Below are 27,171 nucleotides of genomic sequence, written 5' to 3'. Positions count from 1 at the left end.
CATAATTGAAATTCAGATACATAGTCAATATTCCTAACTTCAGACACAGAAATGATACAGGCATGGAAATTGGATAACTGCATTCAGTAAATCATAACCTTTCCAATGATACCTTACAAGACCCATTTTGCATAAAGTATATCTCAGTTATGTCATATCCACTGTTGTCTGTGCTTCAAAAGTGTTTTTTGCATTGTCTGGCTATGCTGGAAGAAGAACCGGAGACACTGGATGTGGTTTAATTAGGCTGTCACTTTATTCTTAAATGTCTGGGAGTACCCGGTACATAAAAGTGTATAATACAGGTAATTCTATAATCATTTCAATATATACCTGGGGGAGGGGCTTCCCATCCTGGTCCTTAGCCAACCTGCTGCTAGGGCCTCACCACCACTCCTTCGAAAGAGGGTTGGGGGGTGGCTTTAAGGGGTTGGCTCCCTGTTATAGCAGGCATAGGAACCCTCCTCCCCTCCTCTGCCGTTTCCACTCCTTTCGAGAATACCTCTTGTAAATCCTTACGAATACATTGTATCTGATTTCTGTATCCCCCACATTTATATAATGACTTGCAACATCATAGCCTAACTCCCACTTCATGTTTGCCCCAACTGAGCCCCCCTCTGAACCTGCTGTGTGGAAGGTGAAAAAAACACCACTTCACCTTTGCCAATCTGGCAGTGAGGGAAAAATTCCTTCCCAGCTTCCGGAGAAAAGAGCGACTAGCTCAATGCCCACAGCAGATCCTGACATGGCTGGGATTGTGGGTGCTACTGGTATAGGTAAAAGAGGGCTTTTCCTGCAGCAGCATGGACCTATATAGTCCCCCCTCTTTTCTGGTCACTGCGGGAGAGGGGAATGGGTCAGCATCCCCACGCTGGCCTGGTCTGCCACTGTAGCAGAAACAACGAGGAGTCCGGTGGCACCTTAAAGATTAACAGATTTATTTGGGGATAAGCTTTCGTGGGTACCAAACCCACTTCTTCAGATGCAGTTTTTTACCCATGAAAGCTTATGACCAAATAAATCCCTTAGTTTTTAAGGTGCCACCGGACTCCTCGTTGTTTTTGTAGATACAGACTAACACGGCTACCCCTCTGATACTTGTAGCAGAAAGTCACTCCCTGGCTCTCTAACCCGTAAAGAGGCACACACGTTTTCCAAACAAATCAGACAATGACTCCCATCACTTAATGTGTGGTGAGGTCATTCTTACCCTCTTGGATTCTGTGTTATTAGTTAAGTTATATTGCTTCTGAAAACTGTAAATTTGTCCCTTTAAATCTGCCTATTTTTGCCTACATCGCCCCCCCGCCATAGCTATTGTATGAGATTATGTCTCCTTATTACCACTTTAAAGGCCTCACACCTAGTTCCTAAGGTTATATCCTGGAAGGCATCATCCATAATGTCATGAACAATATGGTTTTCTCACCCCCCCCCAAATCTTTTTCTTAGTCCTCAATTGGACTTTATTTTCATGAAGACTGCTGCATGGTAGAAGATATATGTTATTTCCATTCTAACAGTAAGGATTTCATTGATAACAACAATAAATCTATTCTAGTATGTGTTTTGGCAATTTCAGACACAAAAGTAAAGTATCCCCACCCTTAGGATGCAGGAGCCCATCATGTCCTGGTCTTTATATTCTGATTACTGTATCTCAGCATTTTAGATGGAGCTTCTTGCCTAGCTAGCAGTATATCCATAACCCCCTTTGTTTTCAGTTTAAACTGATTTTTACAAAAAAAAAAAAAAATCCTGGGTTTTACAAGAAGTATTACTCATTTTTTTCCCCAATTTTCACTGCCACCGATATCTCTTTGTTTTTAAAAAGAGAGAGTATGTTTTTTATTGGGTGATTTAGTTCCCTAACGTTCCAGGAGCACCAGCTTGTCCTGATTCTTTTTTCTCCATTTATTGGGATATTCAGTATTGTCATTACTATGTAATGCCTTCCCCATCTTCCCCTATCCAACCCCCCACCTTGACATCAGTATCTGTATAGTACTTGTTTATCCACTTCCTTGCAATTATATTCAATATTATCCCCAATTATAATGCAAAACCATAAACTGTACATTTTAAACATTCTAACTTTCATTTTCTCCTTATGCTTTGTACTATACTTTCTGATATCCTTACCGTTAAGTACAGAGTTTCCTACATTAACTGCCTGTATCATTACTTTTTGAAAATTGTTACTTAACAACATTCCTAATAAATTTAGCATAAAATCATTATATAAATTTTTGCTACTGAGGCAGTATTTTTAGTACAACACATAACTATTGTATTTTTACATCCAAAAGTCAGTCCAATTTCCATGCCTTTGTATTTAATGAGCCCTCAATTGAGATATACTTAGTTTGAATCTGATGAGTTCATACTTAGTCTATTGCAGGAGTGGGCAAACTTTTTGGCCCGAGGGCCACATCTGGGTGGGGAAATTGTATGCAGGACCATGCATGTAGGGCTAGGGCAGGGATTTGGGGGGTGGGAGGGAGTACGGGGTGTGGAAGGGGCTCAGGGCAGGGAGTTGGGGAGCAGGACAGGAAGCGGAGTGCGGGGGGGCTCCAGGCAGAAGGCTGGGGTGCAGGAGGGGTGCAGGGTGCGGCAGGGGGCTCAGGGCAGGGGATTGGAGTTCCGAAGGGGGTGTGGAGAATGGAAGGGGGCTATACTGACCTAAGTCCTGGTGTAGACACAGCTAGGTCAATGGAAGAATGCTTCTGTCACCCTAGCTGCCATCACTCAGGGAGATGGTGTTATGATACTGATGGAAAAAAAACCTTCTGTCAGTGTAGGCTGCGCCTACACTACAGGATTATGCCAGAATCGATATCGCACCCTAGCCATGCCACTATAGTCCCCATAGAGTAGACATGGCCACAGACTACTGTATTCCTAGACTGTTACTCCCAAGAATCATCACTTTTGAACAGAGACTGAATGGCAGAAGCAACAAAGTGGAGCAGCTTAAGGCAAGAGGTTTGAAAATAACAATACTGGTAAACCAAAGTTCTATGAATTCCAATGTTAAGAATTTCTGTTTAGTACAAAATACCTCTGGGTCCCCCCAGACTCCAAATAGGCTATTGTATTTTGACGTGATATTGCAAATCTCAATTTTACAAGCTTTGGGTGCAATCTAAGACCATTAAACATCAGACTTGAATAATAATAATAATTATTAGTTCAGTGTACTTCCATAGTATCCTCCATCCACGGATCTCAAAGTGCCACAAACTTTATTAATTAATAAGGCAATGAATGTGTAAATGCCTCCCCAAGTAACTGTTAAGCTATACTAGCTTGAGTATGATTGCAATACCTAATCCATATTTTTAGATAAAATTGTATAAACATATTGCTTAATTTCTTTATCACTTTCTAGATTCCAAAGTCCTTTGTCATTATTCCATTTTACAGATTGGAAAATGGAGGCACTGAGGATTAAATCACACATAGGTAACATAGTTAATGGCAGAACCAAAAAGACAACTAGTTTTCTTGAGTCTTATTCTTGTGATTATCCCCAAGATGAATTCTCACATATATTAAACACAACGGATGAACATCATTGCTGGTTTCCCTGGAGTCACACCAAAGCTTAATTGACTCAGTGTGATCAGAATTCATAAATAAAGGTGAGGTTTCTAGTTAAAAGTACAAAACTTCACATCTCTCAAAGCTTCATCTTCAGGTTCTATGGAAATAGTTAGTTGAAATATTGAGTGTGACACGGTATCACATGAATTAACGTTTTTGGCCACAACATGATACATTGAGAATTCAAATACCAGTTCTCATGCACAAATTCACGAATGCCTTGTGAATCATAGTTGGAAGTGTTCACACAGCTCCACTTCAAACCTTTCCAAAAGCATCTTTTTGGGGGAAAAGATCCCATTGTTTTGAAAGCAGATTTTAATTCAGAAGAAAAATTATTTTTCAAAGCAGTTCCCTCAGAATTTTAGGAATACTATTCAATAAATAGCATGTTTGCCACGTTTTCACAGAGTGCTTATAAATCCTGTTGTGTTTATATGTCCTCCCTCAAACCAGACTAATATGGTCTTTACTTTTCCAATGTTCTAGTGGAGTTCATTTTTCACCAGGTAAAATGAGTTTATGGCAGGGGTGGGCAAACTTTTTGGCCCGAGGGCCACATCTGGGTGGTGAAATTGTATGCAGAGCCATGAATGTAGGGCTGTGGCAGGGAGTTGGGGTGCGGGAGGGAGTGTGGGGTGTGGGAACGGGTGCGGGATGCAGGAGGGGGCTCAATGCAGGGGTCTGTGCAGGATGGGGTGCGGAGTATGGCAGGGGGTTGGAGTGCAGGAAGGGTTCGGCAGGGGCTCAAAGGCAGAGGGTTGGGGTGCGGGGTGCAGGAGGGCTAAGGCAGGTTCCCTGCCTGCCCTGGCCTCACACTGCTCCCAGAAGTGGCCAGCATGTCCACAGTGGCTCCTGGGAGTGGGCTAGAGCAGGTGGCTCCACCACGCGCTGCCCTCGCCTGTGGATACCACCCCCGAAGTTCCCATTGGCCGTGGTTCTCCGTTCCCAGCCAATGAGAACTGCGGGGGGTGGTGCATGCAGGCGAGGGCAGTGCACAGAGCCCTCTGCCCTCCCTCCCCCAAGGGCTGCAGGGATGTGGTGCCATCCGCTTCTGGGAGCAGCATGGGGCCAGGGCAGGAAGGGAGCCTGCCTTAGTCCCGCTGAACCATGGGGCTGGCAATCTCATGGGCCAGACTGAAAGCCCTGACAGGCTGGATCTGGCCTGCAAGCCATAGTTTGCCCTCCCCTGGTCTATTGTATTTGATTCTGGTACTGAGGTCAGGGACTTTTGGGTTTCTCGTAGTATGGGTTTGACCCATCTGATATATTCTATGGGGTTTTGAGAATGTCTGAGGAAATCAAAGTTGCTTTCCTATGGAATACTTGCAGACATCTGTAAATTTAGCCCTTTTCCTCTGAGGGGAAATAAAGGGGAGGAGCAGCCCTCAGTCCAAGTACCACTGTCCCTTGCAATCGTATAGGGTATGGGGTCTAGCTGGCGCTCTGCTACCAATGTTGCTGCTAATTAGGAAGGGGGAGAGTGGGAGCTCACTGAATGTACTTCCTCACTCCACCATGACAGTCACACAGTCCCACTGTTGGGCATATGTTGGCAAATGTTGACTTTCTAGTGGTGATCACTGTACAACCGGTTTTGCCTATGCTTAGAAATAAGAAAGAAGTGTGATATCTGATAGCACCTACATAGGAACTTCAATAAATAACTTTTAAAATGGTGTCTACTGTAACATAGTAAGCAACACCTGCAATTAATTTTCCTTTTTGGAGCCAGCTTATGTCACCATCTTTCATTTTATTTTTCATATACAGTCTAAAGTCATGGATTTCCACCATCCCACTGTAGGCAAAAGATCACAGTATTTTCATGTCTCACCCTTTACATATAGACCTCAAACAACTCTCCATTCTACTCTAAAATCACAAAATGCTGTAGAAACTCCCCTACAAAGGACAATCATGAAACATCCCCGTACTTATTAATTACCCTCCTGAATTGGGTCTGAGACCTCCTGTCCCTACTCAGCCACATACACCCAAATGTCCACACTGAATTTGACCACTCTACAAACGCTGGACCTGATTCTCCACAGTCTTATAGTTTGAGAAGTGATTTAGACTTGTGCAAAGTGGGAGTCAAATATGACTAGCCCGATTTATTAGTGTTTTACAGTCACTTTGCACAGATGTGACCATAAAACAAGATGCAAAGCAGTGGGGAATCAAGCCTCATGGCCTCAGACCCCAGAGCATTTCACCCACTGAAACCAACTGGATAAACCTATGAGGGAAGAGCAGTAGTGTCTGATCAATGTATGTATTACATGTCTGCTGTTGAATATTTGAAAGGCCACAAATCCATATTAACATTATGGAGCTTGTTCCTATTATGATGGGATTTGAGGCATAGTTTATGTTGTTTGGGCTACATTCATTCTGTAGGTGAAACTGTAAGGTTGTTTTATGAATTTGGATTAGAGCTGGGTGAATTTTTTCAGATCAATAGTTTATTTACTGAAAAATGCAGTTTGGATCAACCTGAAACTATTTGTGAACTTAACATGAATTTACTGAATAGTTTAGACCAAAATAAACAAATAAATAAATTAGAGAGGAGAGGAGGAGGGGAAGGTGCCACTGCCTCTCTTATAGCATCCCAATGGTTAGGTCACTCACCTGGGATGTGGGAAACCCTTGTTCATTTATTCCTTCCTTTGTTTAATCCCTCTTTCTTCTGTCAAATATTAAACTGAAGGTGGGTTAAATGCTCCTTTAAAACTGGTATGTAAACTGTTAGCGATCTGTGACAAATTTTTAATGCATGTTCTGCACTTCTTTCTAGCTTTACGGCTTTTTTTCTTAAAAACATATGAATCCTGTAACATTTTGGGGTGGTCTTGCCATTTCCTTTGTCAAAATGAATCAAGACTGCAACAGATCACCTGACCAGATTGAATTGTATAACACATTATAGTGTTTTGATCTTTGCATTAGAAATAATTACAAATCTGTGGGGTAAATATAAAGTTGTAAGCAAAATGACCCTAATAAGTTAACTGGCTTTACATTTTCAGGAGGAAGAAAAAAAACATCTTTTCATCTGAACCATACATTTCATTGAAATCTTTACATTATAAGCTATGTTACTAGCATGTAGATACTTTGTAGAGATAGAATATTTACATGCTTCTGTAGACTGTTATGTAGACCATTGTGTAAGGCTTAGTAGATCCAAAAGTAATTATCCCCATAAGGTGCAGTGCAGGTTAGAAGACTGAATCACTTGTGCATTTATCTTGTAATGAGATGATACTATGTAACCTGTCATTACATGGTAATTATCTTGTCATTAAAATGACCAACATGTATTATTGAATAGTAGTTGCAAAATGAATTCTGCTCTGAAATGTAAAGTAGTAGTGCTGGCAGATAGAGCACTAGACTGGGACTCAGAAGTCCTATATCATATTCCTATTTATGCTACCAGCCTGCTGGGTGACCATTGGCAAGTGCCTCAGTTTCCATATTTGTAAAATGGGACTGATACTACCTTGTGTGTAAAGTGTGTTGAGATCTATGGATGAAAAGAGCTATATAAGAGCTGTTTCCTGATTTTCATTTAGTATAATATGAGCATACAATTGTGTTATTGAATGAGATTTAAAAATATCCATTGGATCTTGCTGTATTCCAAACCACATAGTTATAATCTTCTGATTACTTGACAATAGGCAGGTATTCTGTTATCAGTCAGATAATGCAGCCTACATATTAGAAAACTGAATTAACTCTTCTCACATGCTAGATTGACAGACAATATAGCCAACCTGCCTTCAGAAGCATTACAGAGAACTCATTATCCCAACTTCCTTCTCACTTTTCCAATAATCCCACCTCTGCCCCTACCTTCATCTGCCTGTCGAGCCAAGGAAACAAGCCATCAGCAGCTTAAAGCAAGCTAGTAAATGTGTATTGTATTTGAGTTTTGGGAACTGGAATGAGAGAGAAGGATAACAACTTGGGGGGAGGGGAAAGAGAAAAGTGGGGAGGGAAGAAGAAAGAATTTTGCTTGAGAAAGAGGAGAAGGAGAAGATGGAGAAGAAGATAATGATTGGGAAGTCATTGTGGGGTCCAAACTTGATCTGAAGCTGGAAGAGAGAGCCTGCAAACACAACCGGCTGGGAGGGGGAGCTCTCCTCAGGTTCTGTGTGTGTGATTGAAGGAAAGGACAATGGAATAGGACAAGGAGTCAGAGGTGGGGAGGAGAGGACTGGGATATGGATAGATTGGAGGGGACTTTAATTCTGTCATTTCCTAACTCTTGAGTGCTTGACTTTGCAATGTCAACAATATTATTTTAATGTAGTTTTTTGTGTGTAACAGGGATAAAAAATGAAGTATTTTCTCACCCTCAAAATGAGATTGTTCCTCAAGGTCAAGGTTGACGCATATCGGCAGGGCAGTGTAGGGAAGCTCGTATTGCTGTTGCTCGTACTTTACCCAGTCATGCACCTTTCCTAAGTATTAAAATTAGGAGATTTAATTTCAAGATGTATATATATAAAAATATATTCTAAATCATCTTATGCCTTTTTAAAGTATGTTTTAGTTTCACAGAACAGCTACATTATTAGGGAAAGTAGTACTGCTCATTTCCCCATCACTCTAAATACTTTTCACTTTGGCAGTACCGATTTAAGCACACTATCTTTACTTCCTTCTCCTACTGTGCATTACTCTGATAGAAAAGATAAGATAAGCTGACAAACTAGTCATCAGAGATTCACTGAGAACAGGGTGAGTCCTACATGATGAGAGGTGCTGTTAATATTTTAAAGTCTTTCTTCCCTACAGGAACCAAAGTATTACATCACCACATATTTACTACAAATTGTCAGTGATCAATAGATTTAATGTGCTGGGGTTCCAGGAGGAGAACTTTTCAGCATTTCCTCTACTGAACAACTGGATTTAATTATGGAAACTAAATGAAGTGTTTATAAAACAAAACCTTGAAAACATATTTTAAACACAGAATACTTTATATGGAATCAGGAAAAAAAGGACTCTTTTATCAAATACTGCTATCTGTTTTACCTAGCCCTGTTACTTTGTTTATCAGAATAAGACAACTTGTTTTTTAAAACAATGCTGTTTACTTTTTGAAAATGCCAAAATAATGATGTTTAAGTGATAATGTGCCACTTTAAATTATCTGACCTGATTTTGGTTCTGAAAAGTCAAAATGTGAAAAACTGGAATCATTCATTTGATTATTCCTAGCAACTCTTGATAAATAATACATGCTCTTTCTATTTCACTGAGACTGTCACTGACTGCTCAACATTACTTTCAACACAGGGCCCAGCCTTCTATCCCAGAGTGCACTTCAGCTCAATTCCAAACCTGAAGGGTCTTTCCAGTATTCAGCGAGCTACCATAGCAACCAGACCCTTGCCCTGGGTGAAACAGCAACATCACAGCTCCCAGCCCGCAGCAGTCAAGCCAGAGCTGCCATTCAGAGCTACAGCCAGGTATGTTTGAGGAGCAGCATAGATCTTTTACACCACACATTGTTCAAGGATGCTCTGAGAAAATAAGTTTATTCTATGCTTAGTGTCTCAACAAATCCTAATGAACCCTTTTTGTTGTTGTGTACTATTCCCATAGCAGAATATAGTAAAGTCACATTCTTGATTTTGTAAATTTAAAGCTGCTGGACATAATGCAGTAATAAAATGATGCTGATTTAAAGAAAACATTGCAAGCCACTTTTATTTATGTACTTAAATGAGGATTTAGGCGTCTAATTTTTAGGCATTCAAGTTTGAAAATTGTGGTGCTGTTAATGTTTAATTTTTCAAATGTGCCATTATATTATTATTTTATGTTTTTTTCCTTATTTAAATATCACTGAACTAACATATAGTTCTGGACAAATAGTCAGTAAAATAGTGTTTGTACAGCTAAATTGCAGCCTTGCTGCAGTACCATTGTTATCTGTCACTTGTGATAGTTGTTAGTGCAAAGCAATCAAAACTGAAATAGGATGAAGAGTAAGACAAAAGTTAGAAAATGATGCAGAATCTAATACAGAGCTCTAATTTATTGTGTGCTACAGTGGCTTAATTCCATATGAATGGATCCTCACAGATGTAGCTGGACCTACTCCCCCGCACACTGCCATTGTTTTATCTATGTGAAGATACACAAATAATTTAGCAGGTAAATGATCAACCCATTTTAAAGGTTTAGAAATTCAGTTCAGGTAGGCATCCAAAAGTTCAGATACTCATCCTCACTCTTTGAAGATCCCTTCCCATGACAGCTCTCTTGTTTAAGTGATTTTCTGCCACCGGTTCTGCCCTGACACTTATACTGTTCCCCCATTTTGTGATCTTCAAGGCTCCATCCCCTTCCTCTGGCAGTTTAGCTTCAGTTTACATAAAAACTTCCAAAAGCTTTGCTGCCTTTTCTGAACCTCTTCCATCCATACACTGGAGTAGAAATTTCAGAAGAACAAGATTTCTTATGAGATTTCCAGTTTCATCTGGATCAGAAATGCCACAAGAACAGTTTTTTTTTCTCATGTGATATCCATGCTTCTGTACATCTTGATTTTCGCCAGCAGTAGAGGGCACAAAGATGGGATAAACAACATTTTAAAATTGGGTTTGGTTCAATTTTAGTTTTATTGGACAGTTTAGTTTGGTTCAATCTGCCCTACTTCACAACTACAGATATTTAGGAAGGAAACAAAAGAGAAACAAAAGAGACAAGAGCTTTCCAAAGCAATTTTTTAAAGGATTAATTTCAGTTATCCATGTTAATGTGGTGATAGGATATTGTTGCATGTCATAGTTCACTTCTTCTGCGGAGTTCTATGTTGAACTTACAAAGCCTTATAAAGTCCAGAGAGAAAGCAGTAGGTGTTAGGTAGATACTGCACAGATATGTGATATAGACAGACAGACATTATTCAGTACTCTCAATAGTGTGAATAAAAAAGCCTCACTATTCTCAAATCTCAAAAATGAAATAAAGCATGGTCAGCTAAATATTGTTACATTTTTAGTATTCTACCTGGGGCTCAAATCGAATCAGTATAGCTTCAGGGAATTAAGGCTGACTTGACACATAACAGCTGCTCTGTAGTTCCCTAGGGGGCATCCCTGCCCTCCTGCTGCATTGGAGCCACAAGGTGAACAGGGATAGCCCCCAAAAAGACCTGAAAGGCAATCGGACCCACATGCAGCCCAGGTGGGTACTTGCAGGAATTTAGGGGATCCCTGAAGGATCTACCACCTTTCAGGGTGAGTTGATTCCTAAAATGTGACTACAGAGGAGAAGACTGGTCCCTAGAACATGGCTTCAGCAATGAGCAAGGGAATGTAGACAGACTTGAGTTATGAGAGAAGAAATAGGCTTGAATTGGACTGAATTCAATAGTGGGGGTAGAGATTAATGGAGGAGTCAGGGGATGAGGGTCACCTGGAAAGGGGATGGTCAGAGGAACTTGAAAGATGATAGTTGGAGCTGCAGAGAAAAAGAAATGAGGGGAGAGATTGAGGAAAAATGAAAAACTGTAAAGGGAAGAAGGAAGACAAGTAGAGGCAGGAAAAAAGAATGGTAGTAAGATAAAGAAGTAATAATAATAACAACAACAACAACCTGATATAGTGTTTCTCCTCAGTGTATCTGAGAATGTTTTATAATCCTTATTGTATTTATTCTCATAACACCCCTGTAAGATAGTGAAGAATTATTAACTCAATTTTACAGATGGGAACTGAGGCACAGAGAATCTATGGGACTTGCCCAAGATCAGATAAGAAGTCCATGGTAGAGTAGGGAGTTAAGACCAGGTCTCTCATGTCCTAAGGTAGTGTCCTAGCCACTGGACCATCTTTTCCCTCCTAGAAAGTGAGACATGAAAGGAAAAGTTTAAAAAAAAAGAATACTAGGGTTGTTTTTTTAAAGAAGTGAATAAAAATGGAGGATGGAGAGAGAGAGAGAGAGAGAGAGAGGGAGAAATAAGGAAACATACACATCCCTTTGAGGTTAGAAAACATGGATTGTTATATTATATTTATAATGATATTATTAGGGCCCTACCAAATTCACAGTTCATTTTGGTCAATTTCACGGTCATAGGATTTTAAACATAATAAATTTCATAATTTCAGCTATTTAAATCTGGAATTTCACAGTGTTGTAATTGTAGGGATCCTGACCCAAAAAGGAGTTGGGGGGGGGTCACAGAGTTATTGTAGGGGGGTTGCGGTACTGCTACCCTTACTTCTGCGCTGCTGCTGGTGGCGGCGCTGCCTTTGGAGCTGGGTAGCTGGAGAGCAATGGCTACTGGCTGAGAGCCCAGCTCTAAAGGCAGAGCCGCCATCAGCAGCAGCGCAGAAGTAAGGATGGCACAGTATTGCCACCCTTACTTCTGCGCTGCTGCCTGCAGGGCTGGGCCCTCAGTAAACAGCCATCACTCTCCAGCCACCCAGTTCTGAAGGCAGCAGTTCAGAAGTAAGGGTGGCATGGTATGGTAAAGCTAATCTTCTGCGCTGCTGCTGGCAGGACGCTGCCTTCAGAGCTGGGCGCCTGGGCAACAGCTGCTGCTCTCTGGCCACCCAGCTCTAAAGGCAGTGCAGAAATAAGGGTGGTAATACCCTAATCCCCCCCTAAAATAACCTTGTGACCCCCTACAACTCCCTTTTTGGTCAGGACCCCCAATATGACAAACTCTGGTCTCCCCCCGTGAAATTGGTATAGGATAGGATAAAAGCACACAAAAGATCAGATTTCACAGGGGGAGACCAGATTTCATGGTCCGTGATGCGTTTTTCATGGCCATGAATTTGGTAGGGCCCTAGATATATTTCCCTGATAGAGGAAAAAAAGGACCAGCTTAAACCCATAGGACAGAGGTAAAGAAATCTAGTAATATATATTTATATATTTCTTCCCTGTGTGCCAACATTGAACAGTTTTGTTCTGAAAAATTACACATGAGTCATTCAACATAACACAATTATGCACAACTAGTCAGCCTGGACCAGTTAAATAGAGTAGATAGGTTATACTTATTACCTATCTATCTATTGTATTGCTGAATAAGCAAAAGAAACCTGGAAAATACAACATTTTTTCTCTCCATTCCTCCAGGTTGCATGGTGGTGTGTGTATGAATTTATATATGTAGAAGGATATTGTATGTAATCAATACATTGAATTTTTCTGGGGAAAAACTTTTGAAAATAATTGTTTAAATATTGAAAAAGATTAGTAATAAATAAATTTACTTATACGTTGTTATCTTGCTACGGGTATCAAAAACATACAAGTATAAGAACTGCTTATTTAGCCCAGTATCCTGTCTTCCAACAGTGGCCAGTACCAGAACTTCAGGGGGAGTGTACAGAACAGAGCAATTTATGAGACCTCCACCACTATCTTCTCCTTCCGGCTTCTGGCAGTCAGTGGTTTAGGGTTACCCTGAGGATGGGGTTACATCCCTGACTATCTTGGCCAATAGCCATTGATGGACCTATCCTCCATGAACTTATCTAGGTTTTTTTTTTTTAACCCATTGATACCTTTCGCCATCCCAGCATCCCATGGCAATGAGTTCCACAGGTTAATTTTGCATTGTGTGAAAAAGTATGTTCTCTTGTTTGTGTTAAATCTGCTGCCTATTAATTTAATTGGGTGACTCTTTTTTGTTTTGTTTTGTGGAAAAGGGTAAATTGTGATTGTATAGATTTCACTCAACTCCCCCCTTTAGTTGTCTCTTTTGTAAGCTGCGCAGATCTAATCTTTTTAGTTTCTCTCCATATGGAAGTTGTTCCATACCCTTCATCATCTTTGTTCCACTTTTCTGAACCTTTTTCAGTTCCACTATATACTTTTTGAGAGAGTGCAACCAGAACTGGACATAATATTCAAGGTGTGGGCGCACCATAGATTTACATAATGACATTATAATATTTTTTGTATTTTATTTTCTATGCCTTTCCTAGTAGTTCCTAATACTCTGTTAGCCTTTTTGATTGCTGCTGCAGATTGAGCTGAAATTTTCAGAGAACTTTCCATGATGATAAATGTCTAGACAGTATTTGGTCCTGCCATGAGGGCAGGGGACTGGACTCGATGACCTCTCGATGTCCCTTCCAGTCCTAGAATCTATGAATCTATGATTTGAAGATCTCTTTTCTGAGTGGTAACAGATAATTTAGGACCCATCATTATATATGGGTAGTTGGGATCATTTTTTCTAATGTGCATTACTTTGCACTTATTAATGTTGAATTTCATCTGCCATTTGTTTCCCAGTCACACAATTTGTGAGGTTCCTCTGTAGTAACTGTTCAGTCATCATTGGACTTAACTATATTGAATAATTTTGTATCATCTGTAAATTTTGTCACTTCACTATTCACCCCCTTTTCCAGTTAATTAATGAATATGTTGTACAGTCCCTCACAGACCCTTGAGGGACCCCACTGTTTACCTCTCTCCATTGTGAAAACTGACCATTAATTCCTACCCTGTTTCCTATCTTTTAACCAGTTACTGATATATGATATTTTATCCTATGTCAGCTTACTTTGCTTAAGACCCTTTGAGAGGAATCTTGTCAAAGGCTTTCTGAGCATCCAAATACACTATTGTCACATTCAGGGGTGCAAATGCAGGCCAGTGAGGAGTTGTGTCACTGCCTGCCCCTAACCCTGGGTTCCTCACAATGCTTTGCTGTTGTATCTCCCAACCTGGGCTGCTCACAAACAGGCTACCAGCATGCAGATCACACCTTGAGTGTCTATGTATAGCTGCAGCCCTGGTCCAGCAATTCTGATCCCAATAGCCTGGCAGCAACACAGTAGTCACATTCTGGCTTCCCCTAGTTTTGGTTGCTAATTGCAGGGTGACCCTAACAAGTTCCCAGTCTTGCATTTTCAGAAAAAATGCAAGTTCTGTGTTGTCCATCTCTCTCCTGGATAGTTCAGATATTAAAGGTTTGTTGCCCCTGTAAGAAGTCAATATTAAACTGTTTGCTACTTTACCTGGAGTTACCAAGTAGTTCAGTTTAAACACAGACTGGACTGATTGAGATTAAAAAATAAAATACGTTTATTAATAAAAGAAGATAGGATTTTAAGTGAATTCAAGTATAAGAAATACAGTTAGGAATGGTTACAAGCAAATAAAAGTGAAAACACACATCTAAATGTTTGAAACTGAATCTAGCAAATTTTGTTTCGAGGCTTTGTTCAAGATGGCCTTTCTCACCCACAGTCTTCCAGCATGATGGTGACTGATCCTTTTCTCAGTCAGGATCTCACCCAGAGGCCCAAAGGTGCTGGTGCCTTTGCGTTCCTAGGTGAAAGAGAGAAGTTGGGATTTTCTGCCCCTCTCCTTTACAGTCCAGTGAATTCTTCAAGTGGATTCTTCTGAAGATTACACCTCAAAGGAAAGTTTATTCAAACACTAAAGGAGGCAACATCGAGTCTGGTGGTAAAGGAGGCCCCATGCTCTTTCTTCCAACCTGTGTTTGTTGAAATGCAAATTTGTTCTGTCTCCTGCCATTTTCTCCCCCTGCTGTCTCAAGGACTTTGTTTTCTACTTATATATCAATTGAGGCAAACACATATTCCTCTGTTTAAGATAGATCTGCTTAGCAACTTTTACCTAGGCAGGGTTGTGTAATTTTGAACATATGCCAATAACATAACACAGGGGGATTACATGACTTTATATATAATGTTGCTACATACATTTCACCAGGATATTCTTGACTGGCAAGTTATTAGTTTTCAAATGATACCTCACAAGGAATATTTTGTACAAAGATCATTAAAATAGTGTGTAGAGTATGAATGCTGTGGTCCTTTCGGTCACAACGATATCACTGGAACACCCTTACACACATTCTGGTTAACACTCTCCAAAAATTCTAATAGATTGATGAGGCATGACTTCCCTTTCCCTATATGTGTCTGATCATTCTGCTCTCTACTGTAGTTTAAACCAATTGCTTGGTACTAAAATTAAGCTTACTGGCCTGTAATAGCCAGGATCCCCTCCAAAGCCCTTTTTAAAAAAAAAAAAAAAAAAAAAAAGGGCATTATGTTAGCTACCCTCCAATCATCTGGTACTGAGGTTTGTTTCAGCAATAAGTTACATACCACAGTTAGTAGTCTGCAATTTCCTATTTGAATTCCTTCAGAACTCTTGGGTGAACACCGTCTGGTCCTGGTGACTTATTACTGTTTAATTTATCAATTTGTTTATAAAAATCTCTTCTATTGACACATCAACGTGGGACAGTAGTTCGGATGCATCAACTAAAAAGAATAGCTCTGGCGTGAGTACCTTTCTCACATCCACTGCAATGAAAATTGATGCAAAGAATTCATTTAACTTCTCTGCAATGGGCTTATCTTCCTTGAGTGCTCCTTTAATAACTTTGTCATCTAGTGGCCCCACTGCCTGTTTGGCAGGCTTCCTGCTTCTGATTTACTTTAAAAAATTCTTACCATTAGTTTTTGTGTTTTTCACAAGTTGCTTTTCAAATTCTTTCTCAACCTTCCTTGTTATACTTTTACACTTAACCTGCCAGCATGTGTGTTCCTTCCTGTTATCCTCACTCGGTTTTGATTTCCAAATTTTAAAGGGTGCTTTTTTGCTTCTGGCCAGCTCCATTACTCTGCTCTTTAGCCATTGTGACATTCTTTTAGTCCTCTTATTGTGTTTTCTGATTTGGGGTGTACATTTAGTCTGAACCTCTCTTATGGTGTTTTTAAATAGTCTCCATGCTGTGTGCAGGCACTTAACCCTTGTGACAGTTCTTTTTAATTTCCATCTAACAAGCATCCTCATTTTTGTGTAGTTCTGTAAAGTTAAATGTTACCATAGTGGATTTTTTTGGTTATTATGTGTTGGAAAGTTGTAAATATGGAGCCAGCTGCAGTCATTGATTAAAGGGAGTCAGAGGAATTCCTACTTGGACCCCATTTTGCCATCACAATTGGATTGTCTAGATCATCCACAGGAGAAGGAATTGTTCATATGAATTGCTTCTGGTATCTCTGTGCAAGGAATATAACTGTCCCTAAACAAGTGTGATACCTAAGTGTGTGGGAAAGTATTTAAATAGTCCCAAAGTCAGTTATAGCAGTTGACATGGGGATAATTTTTGAAAATGTAATTTTCAGAAAAATTAATTAAATAAATTAGTTTGAGATTTTTCTGTAAAAGTGTTGCAAAACGAAATCTAATTTTTTGTCAAACTGGAGTACTCAATTATAGCATTCCAATTGTTTGGGGTTATTCCAGTTTCCCTATAATTCCCCAAATTATATTGTGTTCAAATCCTACTATGCCCTATATTTTTAATTCGGGGTTCATTTTTGTCACAGAGTTCATGGTTATCATGGCTTTTTATTACAAACAATACGAATGACTTTTGGTATGGGAACTTTTCATACAAGTAGGTAAATAGTGAATACTCCGTTTGGAAGATGGGATTGTGACCAGTTTTACTTATAACCTAGAGAGCTACCAACTGAAAACCTGAAAAGCATAGCAGATAAAGGGGAGCTGGAGTGCTCATGCTTTGGATTAGTGGGTAGTCACAGAGTCTGTGATAGTTTGGATTGTTTTAAGGAAAGACATAGCGTGTACATTGCTGGCTGAGGATGTTTCCAGCACTTATGGATGCTGCTGCCTTTGCAGAGGCTGAGGCAGCAGTAGGAGTTCTCCCTTGCACACTTTCCTGTGCTGCTAAATGCTTTGGGAGCGAACCAGCAGGCACCGGAATATACATTTTAAACCTTTAAATCAATTCGAATGATAAAATAAAGGACTTTTATTTTAAAAATTATTGTGACCCAGCAGTATTGGCATTTTACCAGGAATTTTGTGACTTTCTCCCTCTATCCTCCATGACAGAGCCTTGATTTTTTTGTCATTCAGCAAAACCCGTGACATGGCAGTAGTCCTGTTTATAGTGAAAGCAAACTCTAAAACCAGAATGCCTTTTGCTAGTACAGTCAAAGATCTACTCTGGCTTTTTTAACTGCCTTACGTGGATCATGTATATGGCAGGTGCTTAGCTGCATTCTATCCAAACAACATACAAAATAGTGACTTCACACTGTGACGGGTTGGATCACAGAAACCCCCTTGGGAGCTGCCACCCGATGTGCAAAGACTACCCCTGCTTCTGTTTTCCCTGCCAGCTCAGGACTCCAGCACCCTGTCTTGCTGAGCCAGACACTCCTGTCTGGCTCCAGACACAGATCCAGGGTCTGAATCACCTGTCCCAAAGCTGCAAGTTTACCTGAAAACAGCTCACAGTAGTGTGCTTGTCTTTAGCACTCAGATGTCCAACTCCCAATGGGGTCTAAACCCAGATAAATCCGTTTTACCCTGCATAAAGCTTATGCAGGGCAAACTCATAAATTGTTCGCCCTCTATAACACTGATAGAGAGATATGCACAGTTGTTTGCTCCCTCAGGTATTAATACATACTCTGAGTGAATTACTAAATAAAAAGTGATTTTATTAAATACAGACAGTAGGATGGTGTATTTGAAGTTGAATTTCAAATGTGGGCATGAGAAGTATTGACCATGAAAGGAAATAGAGCAATTCACAAGAATAGTTTTTATTAATGGAAAATAGAAAGTAGAACTGCCTTCTGCTAGTATTTTGAATCCCCAAACCAGCTACTGCCACTGTACCTTCATTTGCTTCTCTAAAGCCTGTGAACAGGATATGGGAGAAGGATAGACTCAGGATCTTTGCATGCCAGGATAAGAATAACTGGACAGAAATTTAGCTAAAAACTGAACTACTTTGGGAAGTATAAAAATGTAGCACGAGTTGCTCTAGAAAATGGAACACATGGGAGAGGACTCTCCTCTCTCTTCCCAGCCCCGAGAAAAGACAAGCATAGTACAGCCACATTTATTGCCTCACATATACACAGAATTCTAATTCTGCAGACTCACAAAGTTCTAAAATGCTTCTAGTTAATATGAAAATATGGCCTGGGTAGAATGTTTGTCCAAGCATACAGTGCCCCATTTTGACCAAGTATCCACTCTGCAGGTCACATCTCTGTGGATTTTGTAGCGTTGACACAGTTTTAGTGGAAAAACAAGCAGAAGAAGATATGCATGACTCAGTTGGAGCTTTAAAAAAGCTGGGGGTGATTTGTTTTGTGGAATAAATAAACGTACTGAATTATTTAAACCTGGTGTGCACTGGTTTCTTTAGTGCTACACTTAAAATAATATTACTATTCAGTTTCAAAGGAGTACATTATGTTTTTGCATTAAAGTGATTGCAATAATGTTTGTTCTTTCTTACAAAGAGACATTTTTGGGTTTCTTCCCATGTTGAGTTTACAATTAAAACTATATTTTTAAATTAGAATTTTGAATAAATACAGCACACACTGGGTGAGATAATCAAAACATGGAAGTCAAGTCCATTTGTCAAACTAGTATGAGTTTTGGATGTGTAATTTTGTGTGACCAAATAAATTGTGGTATCTTCAAAGGCTGTACACAGCATGAAGTAACTCTGCACAGATAGATAGATAGATGTGGACAGACAAATGTAATCCTGTTGGTCAGTTTGTTCCAGTACAGTTTTGTCATCCGCTATCTTTTATGTCTTCCCTTTGCTAAATTCCCACAAGTCGTTTTATTAGCAAGTAGTTTTGGGTCAACTTAATGTTTCTTTGTTGTAGTTATTATTCATCTAGAGCTGTCTGACCAGAAGAAGCCTTGTGCACACAAGATTTTCAACAGCGCAGGTTTTTAGCTGTGTGACAGACACACAACACTTAGACTATTTGAACCATTGAGTCCAAATCAATACCCAGGAATTTCAATGTGGATACAAAGCTCTGTTGGCCAATATCAACACCTACCTTTCTCTCTCATTTGTCTAAACGTGGAACAGAAAGTTCTGTTTTTCACAGCTCTATTAATGTTCTCACAGAGTCTATCACTAAGTGTGAAAAATACAAAATAAGGGTAGGAAGACATCAACAATAAACTGTATACAATGAGCTACAGTTTCATGGACACACAATCAGGCATTTGTTTAGAAATCTGATTCTTGGGTATTAAGTAACCTGTTTTGTGAAAGCAGAAGGTAGGCCCTCTGAATTATTTTTTCCCACTGTGCCCATAGGCAGACAAGAGCAAGAGGATTCAACAACCTCCTAGCTTCCTATCAAATTCCAGTTTGTATTCGTCTAGTTTCAACTTACAGCCATTGGATCATGTTATCTTCTAGATTGAAAGCCTATTATTAAATATTTGTTCTCCATGTAGATACTTATAGATAGTAATCAAGTCAGCCCTTAACCTTCTCTTAGTTGAGCTAAATATATTGAGTGCCTTGTGTCTGTCACTCTAAGGCATGATTTCTAATCCTTTAATCTTTCTCATGGCTCTTCTCTGAGCCCTCTCCAGTTTATCTACATCCTCCTTGAATTGTGGGGACCAGAACTGGACATGATATTCCAGCAGTGGTCACACCAGTGCCAAATCAGAGGTAAAATAACGTCTCTGCTCCTACTAGAGATTCCCCTGTTTATGCACCCGAGGATCGCATTGGCCCTTTTGACCACAACATCACACTGGCTGCTCATGTTCAGCTGATTACCCACCACAACCCCCCCGTCATTTTAAAATCATAGCTTCTCAGGATAGAACTCTACCTTCCTGTATGTATGTCCCACATTCTTTGTTCCTAGACGTATACATTTAAATTTGGTTGTATTAAAACACACATTGTTTGCTTGTGCTAAGTTAACCAAGCAATCCAGATTGTTCTGTGTCAGTGACTTGTCCCTTCTCATTCTAGTAGCCCTTTTCTGCACCTATTCCAGATTGAATTCATATTTCTTTAAAACGGAAAACCAGAAATGCACACAATATTCCAGCTGAGATCTCACCAGTGCCTTGTATAATGGTAATAATAACACTTCCCTGTCTCTACTGGAAATAACTCACCTAATGCATTCTAAGGTGGCATTAGCCTTTTTCACAGGTGCATCACATTGGTGGCTCATATTCTTCCTGTGATCAACCAATACACACAGGTCTTTCTCATCCTCTGTCTCTTCCAACTGATATGTCCCCAGCTTGTAATTCTTGTTGTTGGTTCCTATGTGCAAGACCTTGCACTAGTAGATTTCATACCATTTCTATAACTCCAGTCTTTAAGATTGTCCAGATCTTGTAGGATATTCCCATCCTTCTTCATGCTGGCAATACCTCCCAATTTTGTGTCATCCACAAATTTTATTAGCACACTACCACTTTACATGCCAAGATCATTAATGAAAATGTTAAAGATTGGTCTGAAGACTGATCCTTGAGGAACTCCATCAGTAACCTCTTTCTAGTCTGACAATTCAGCATGAGCCACTATACTCTCCCCTTTAATCAGTCCCTTACCCACCTTTTGATTCTTGTATAAACCTTCCTCTTCTCCAATTTAACTATAATTTCCGATGTGGAACTGTATCAAATGTGTTACTGAAATCCAGGTAGATTAGAGGTACTGCAATGTCTTTGTCTAGAAAATCACTTATCTTCTCAAAGAAAGAGATCAGGTTGGTCTCGCACGATCTACCCTTTGTAAAACCGTATGGTATTTTATACCAATTTATCTCTCTGTCCTTAACTACTCTCTCTTTCAAAATTTGTTCCAAGACCTTGCATACAATTGAGGTTGAATGAATGGGCCTGTAGTTTCCCAGATCACTTTTTTGTTCCTTTCTTAAATATAGTTTCTCTTTTTCTAATTCTCCAATTACAGGGCAAAACCCCCAAATTTGTGGATTCATTAAAAATTCTTGCTATGGGGCTTGCAATTTCATGTGCCAGTTCCTTTAATATTCTTGGATGGAGATTATCCAGGCTCCCCGATTTGATCGCATTAAACCATTTGAATTTTGTTTCCACCTTGGATGTGGTCATTTTTACTTACTTATCGTCGTTTAGCCTCCATTAGTTGCCCTGCCACTGTCCCTGAGCTCCTCATTACCCTTATTAAAACCTGAGGCAAAGTATTCATTTAGGTGTTGGACTGTACCTAGATTATCTTTAATCTCCACCCCAACCTCAGTGCTTTGTGGTCCCACTTCTTTTTTCCTACTGTGCAACCTGAACTGTTGAACTGCTGAGTTCCCTAACTCTCTAGTCTGGGCTGCCTTTTACACTGCTTTCCTGTCAGAACAGCCATTGCTAGCCTGCCCATGCACAGCCACTAGCAAGTAAAATCACTCCCAGATTTTTACATGAATGGTCTCCCAGCCATCCATGAAGAGATGCAGAGTGACACCCATGTATCTCCAGCCCCAGCCTTGCACCCCAAAAATGTGTGTATTGCACTGTCCAGCACACTGCTGAACAGTGCAAGCTCATAGATAGTCTGTCATTCCAACATTGGGAATGATTGTATGGACCAGCTTTGCTGTCTCAAGAGAAGTTCCCCTTGCACTTCAATCCATATACACACTGAATCCAGATAAAACAATAAAACAAGTTTATTAACTAGAGAAAGATGGATTTAAAGTGATTTACAAGTGATAAGGCATAAAAGTCAGAGTTGGTTATAAAAGAAATAAACAGATAAACAGACAAGCTAATTTCTAGACTTTACCAAGGCGAATAGGTTTAAAAGCAAAAAGCTTTCTCTCACCCAAAAACTTTCAGCAGTCTGTACTGACTGGAAAACCTCCGGGCCAGGACCATTCCCCCCATTTCAATTATGCTTCCTTTAGTCTTTCAATCGATCTTGCTGCCATGAGTAGAGATGGGTGGAGGAGAGGTAATCGGTGTGTAATGAGTTCTCCATTCTCATACCTTTTTACCATCTTTGAGGATTATCCCCCACTGGGGTGTAGACAAAACAGTTCTCTGTGTACATGAGATTCTAAAAGTCTTTCAGGTGACGTTTGTTTACAGTCTCACCTGCTGATGAATGGTTGCTTCAGCAGTTAATATTTTTTAGCACCTGTGGTCAGTCCTTTGTTGTCCCTGAGGAGCTAGTCTATGGGCGTTCCCCGGAATTACAATGTATTTCAGTAACAAACATATAGTAAACTCTCATAGCTCCACAGACAATGTTGATGCACACATTTCAAATGATACCTCACAAGGTATACTTTGCACAAAATATATCATAACCATATAAAGGACACTTAGGTCCATGGTGTCACATGGTATACAGGATGTCACACCTACCACTGGATCCTTGCCAGTAGACTTAAGAGACCTAACCAATCTTAGAGTAAAGTCTTGAATTTGTCTTCCTTGGACTGTTGGAGAACTCTTTGTGGGCAAGCTAAATTCTCATACAGATTGGGTCAAGCTGCCATCCACAGTTGTGTCCCATACATTTCTCGGTTCCCTTGGACCTGCTGGATTTTTAAAGGTATCTTCCACAGTTTACACATCGAGGACGTGGTATTGATTGGAAACTTCTAGTGGTGTGGAAACATGAAAACTATACTTTTGCCAAATACAACATTGCAAATTCAGCTGCAGTTTGGACTTTCTTATCTGTTTAAGCAGAGACGGAGTATAGTGCAGGATAAAACTAGCTTTTAAAAATCTTTGATATAGTAAATAAGGCCATATATTTCTGATTTTTCTTAGTAATGTTATAATGGATTGGCTGTTTAACCAGAATAATAAACATATTTGTGGATTTATGTTTAATGTTGTGGTCTTCTAACTGATGTCAGTCAGTGGGATTTTATAATTTCAAGATAATTGAAAAACAAGGGACCCGTAGTTATTATCCCTGCTGTCCATTGACTTCTTGGGCTTTGTATGGTGAATTGACTGCAGCATTTTTCCTGTGGTTTCAGTAGTTTTTACAAGTCCAGATCTTGCATTTTTAGTGAGTGAAGCAATTTTCTGATAATCTGAAATCCATGAGACTTTGATATTGTCAATTCTCTTGTGAAAGGCCACCATGTTCTGGGCTCTGGGCACCTTAGCAACTGTGCTATTAACTACTATGCCTACTACCTTTCTGAAGTACAAAGCTGAAAAGTCCTTTGAAACACATGATTTGTGTGATAATATTGCTTATACCCTCTTATTACCAATACCCAGATAAAAATATATTAGAATATTCTTCCCCACACTAAATAAAGCAAACATAATCAGGAGAGGAGCCCCAGCTATACAAGAGAAGTAAAAATAACTAAGATTTTGCTGGAGGGGAGCTCACAGACAATGCAAACTTACACCAACTTGTACTGATCATCCTTTATTTCTTTCCTCATACAATAGGCCAAATTCATCCAGGAGGTAACTCACTGAAATTAATTGAGTGAAAATAAATAGAGTTGTATACCAGGGATAAATTGGCTCCTTTTTTGTTTCACTTGCTTGCATACAGGACATTATTTAAAAAAACAAACAAACAAACACACTCCTCCCCCCAGTGTACTAATAAAAGTAATACATATACAAAGCAATAAAATTTTTTGAAGTTCATTGTTAGAGAATTTAGGATTGTTTCACATATTAAAATAAAAGTATTTGCGGTATTTAAAAAAAAAGCTGTCTCTTTTCTAAATACCTTTTTGACTGAATTGAAAAAAATCCAAAAAGCATTGATTGGAATGTTTCAAATTGCACTATCAACTTCCAGGATTTGGAGCACTGTTGAAGGTTTCAAGTAATGCTCTGCATGATGGGGGGGTGAGGGGGGGGGGGAAGAGAGGGAGGAGAGAATGTATTTGAAACAAGAGAGTGACTTGCAACAGAATGCTCAGCTATCTCTCACTCCAGGGTGCTGTTATTAGAGGATTTTAATGTTACCAGATTAACAGCCACAGATGATCTCTTGAGCCTAAGATCCCTGATAAAAATTGGAATGCTGTCTATGTATGGAGATAAGAGTGTACATTCTATTCTTTGCTGTTCCAGAAGGGGCTCAGGCACATAATTGAAATTTTTAACAGGTAGCATCTGCTGAGTATTCTCTCTCTCTGTCTAAATTACAAGACTTAAGGAAAACTTTGTGCTGCACTACATGCTGCTAGGAAGATCTAAGACCTCCTGTACAGAAGTGGCTGACAATGTACTGTTTTCATTCGAATGCAAATTTCTCTCTGGATGGGATTCAGGGAAAGTACCCACCCCCTCTACAGCTCCACCCCTGCCCTCCTTTTCTTTTGTGCCTTGTAAATAAATAAGAAGCAACTGCCTTTCTCTCTGAAGACACAGCTGCAGGGGGCTCTTAAAGGGAGAGAGAGAGAAAAGACACACACACACACACACACACACACAGGCACTGAGAGAGAGAAGAGAAGGAAAGAGATGTGGAGCTGGGTTTTCACACGCTAGGAAGGGTGACATTTTTGTTCTGCTTTTTTCATATCTTCGGTTTCAATTGCAGCATTTCTCTGTACTGGAAAGCATAATTCCTTTACAACTGCAAGAGTCTGATTTGAAAGTCTACATCTCTTTTTAAAATGTATTTATTTATTTCAAATGGCAGAACTCAGTCTGTGTGGTGGCAGCAGCAGCAGCAAATTCTGAGGAGTGTATTATTCTGGCTAGTCTCCTCTTATAACAAGGATGTTAATTGCTTTTCAGTGAAGAAACTTTGTCAACTAAAATGGTTCTTGAACGCCAGTGCTTTTTTTAGTGAGCTAACATGGGGAGTATAAACAAAATGAAAGTTTGAAATGGTGCTGTTTAAAAAAAATCTCCAGACTAAATGTTTTGGTGGATGAACTGTAAATATTTCATTGTGTTTCAGGACAAGAAACTTTTTAATAACAATATCCAACAATTGTATACAAATAAAATATGCATTAAACCAGATATCAACTTGAATGGTAAAGGGGACTTTTTACTGTTTTGGACTTGAAGTGTGAAATATTTTCTCTTAAAGGACAAACATGTTTTAGCAGATTAGTCTCTTAATCCTAAAGGCATTTGTTTCAAACCTTATTAAAATCATAAAAGGGTTTTTGTTTGGTTTGCTTTGGTTTTTTTCTGTAGCACTGGATTCTCTGTAGCAGAGGGGTTAAATTTTGCAAGGCTGGTTTTAAAATGTGTTGAACTCCTTTCCTCTCTCTCTCTCTCTCTTTCTGACGGTTCTGTTTTCTTTCCTCGGTACAGGGCACAACTAGTCGAACAGCTCATTTAGCTGGATCCGAACCTTCTCAGTCAAGAGAGTCCTTTGTGCCAAGCCATGGGAGCGCGTTCCATTTGCCTGATTCCCAGCATTCTTCAACACTTTATTACTCCAGCTCCACTCTGCCAGCCCAGAGAGTGAGCTCCCCGCTGTCCATGCAGCAGGTGGGCTCTCCAACCAAGCTCCAGCGGGTGGGTTCAGCATCGGAGAGCGCTGGATACAGCACCACGCAGCGGGTCTCTTCTCCCAAGCAGTCTCCAAGCCGGCTAGCCAAGTCTTACAGCACCAGCTCACCAATCAATATTGTTGTGTCTTCAGCAGGACTTTCTCCTTCCCCAATTCGTGTGACGTCTCCACCCACCATCCAGTCTAATATTTCCTCCTCTCCTATACATCAGCTAAGCTCCACCATTGGCACTTATGCTACTCTGTCTCCTACCAAACGGCTGGTCCACACATCAGATCAGTACAGCAAGCATTCCCAGGAACTATATGCCACTGCTACCCTACAGAGACCTGGCACCCTAGCAGGTAAATGAAGCCAATCTCTCATCGTTAACTCTTTAAGTGCTTTGTTCATTGTCTGCATGGGCAGTCTGGTTTAGTGTTAAAATGTTTCTATATTTGGCTTACATTTACACGAATAAGGGAGGAAAAAGATTAATTCAGGAACTCTGATCTCTAAATATATCTTGTTTTAAAAAATTGTGTTTTAAATGTATCTGTTACAAGCAATGTATTCATATAAGCAGCTGCTGCATATAAGACAAATAATAAATACAAGACATTAAGGGGTTAGGAAGATTAAAGAATTTGGAGGGTCTTTTTGAAAACTACCTTAAGAGTGAGAATTGTGGTTTCAGTTCAGTCACTAGTAAGCTGTAAACCTTATAAAAAAAAACCACTCCTCTTTACTCATATTGATTCATCTGATCTTTTAAATATTAGCTAAATCTTTTGTTGAGAAAGTTAAGGGACTTGCAGCATTAAACATTGAAATCCTGTTTTTTAACCACAATCAAAGTACTGAACATTCCACCACAATAAATTATTCTCTACCCCCACCCCCTCCTTTTTTTAACAAAATCCTCACATAGGGGAATGCCCTGTCCTTGAACTGATGTGATTAGGTGTAATTGACAATTTCTGCACTACTTCTTAGCAGAAATTTCAAATATGCTAGATTATACTGAATTATATGTGATGGCTGTGTGATATTTACTATGCGTTACGGAACAAGCAGGAATCACCAGTTTCATTTCTTCAGGAAGCACAAACTTTAAGCCAGATCCTGAAATTGTGAGGCTGTTTTGTCTTCTAAATCACCTAACTAGAGATCTGAATCGCTTTCAATGGTGAATTTTTGTTCTGTCTTAAAATCATTTGAGTTTCATTGCTAT

General features: G+C 39.7%; 1 protein-coding gene across 8 annotated transcripts in view; it reads left to right on the top strand.

The window, feature by feature from the left end:
- CTNND2 (catenin delta 2) overlaps nt 1-27,171 on the top strand; it is a 1,171,885-nt gene that overhangs the window by 691,500 nt on the left and 453,214 nt on the right. For 6 of the 8 annotated variants that reach the window (XM_008164383.4, XM_008164381.4, XM_065584231.1 and 3 more), the window contains 2 exons: nt 8,932-9,104; nt 25,756-26,302. In XM_008164383.4, the coding sequence (XP_008162605.2) occupies nt 8,932-9,104; nt 25,756-26,302 (720 nt within the window). Of the gene's footprint in view, nt 1-8,931; nt 9,105-24,796; nt 24,978-25,755; nt 26,303-27,171 lie in introns of those variants that run through there. The other 2 variants (XM_065584232.1, XM_042859880.2) reach the window with 1 other exon arrangement.

Source organism: Chrysemys picta, chromosome 2 (genome assembly GCF_011386835.1).
Source record: "Chrysemys picta bellii isolate R12L10 chromosome 2, ASM1138683v2, whole genome shotgun sequence".
Lineage (NCBI taxonomy): Eukaryota > Metazoa > Chordata > Testudines > Emydidae > Chrysemys > Chrysemys picta.
The sequence above is the reverse complement of the archived record's forward strand: the minus strand, read 5'-3'. Positions and strand labels throughout refer to the sequence as shown.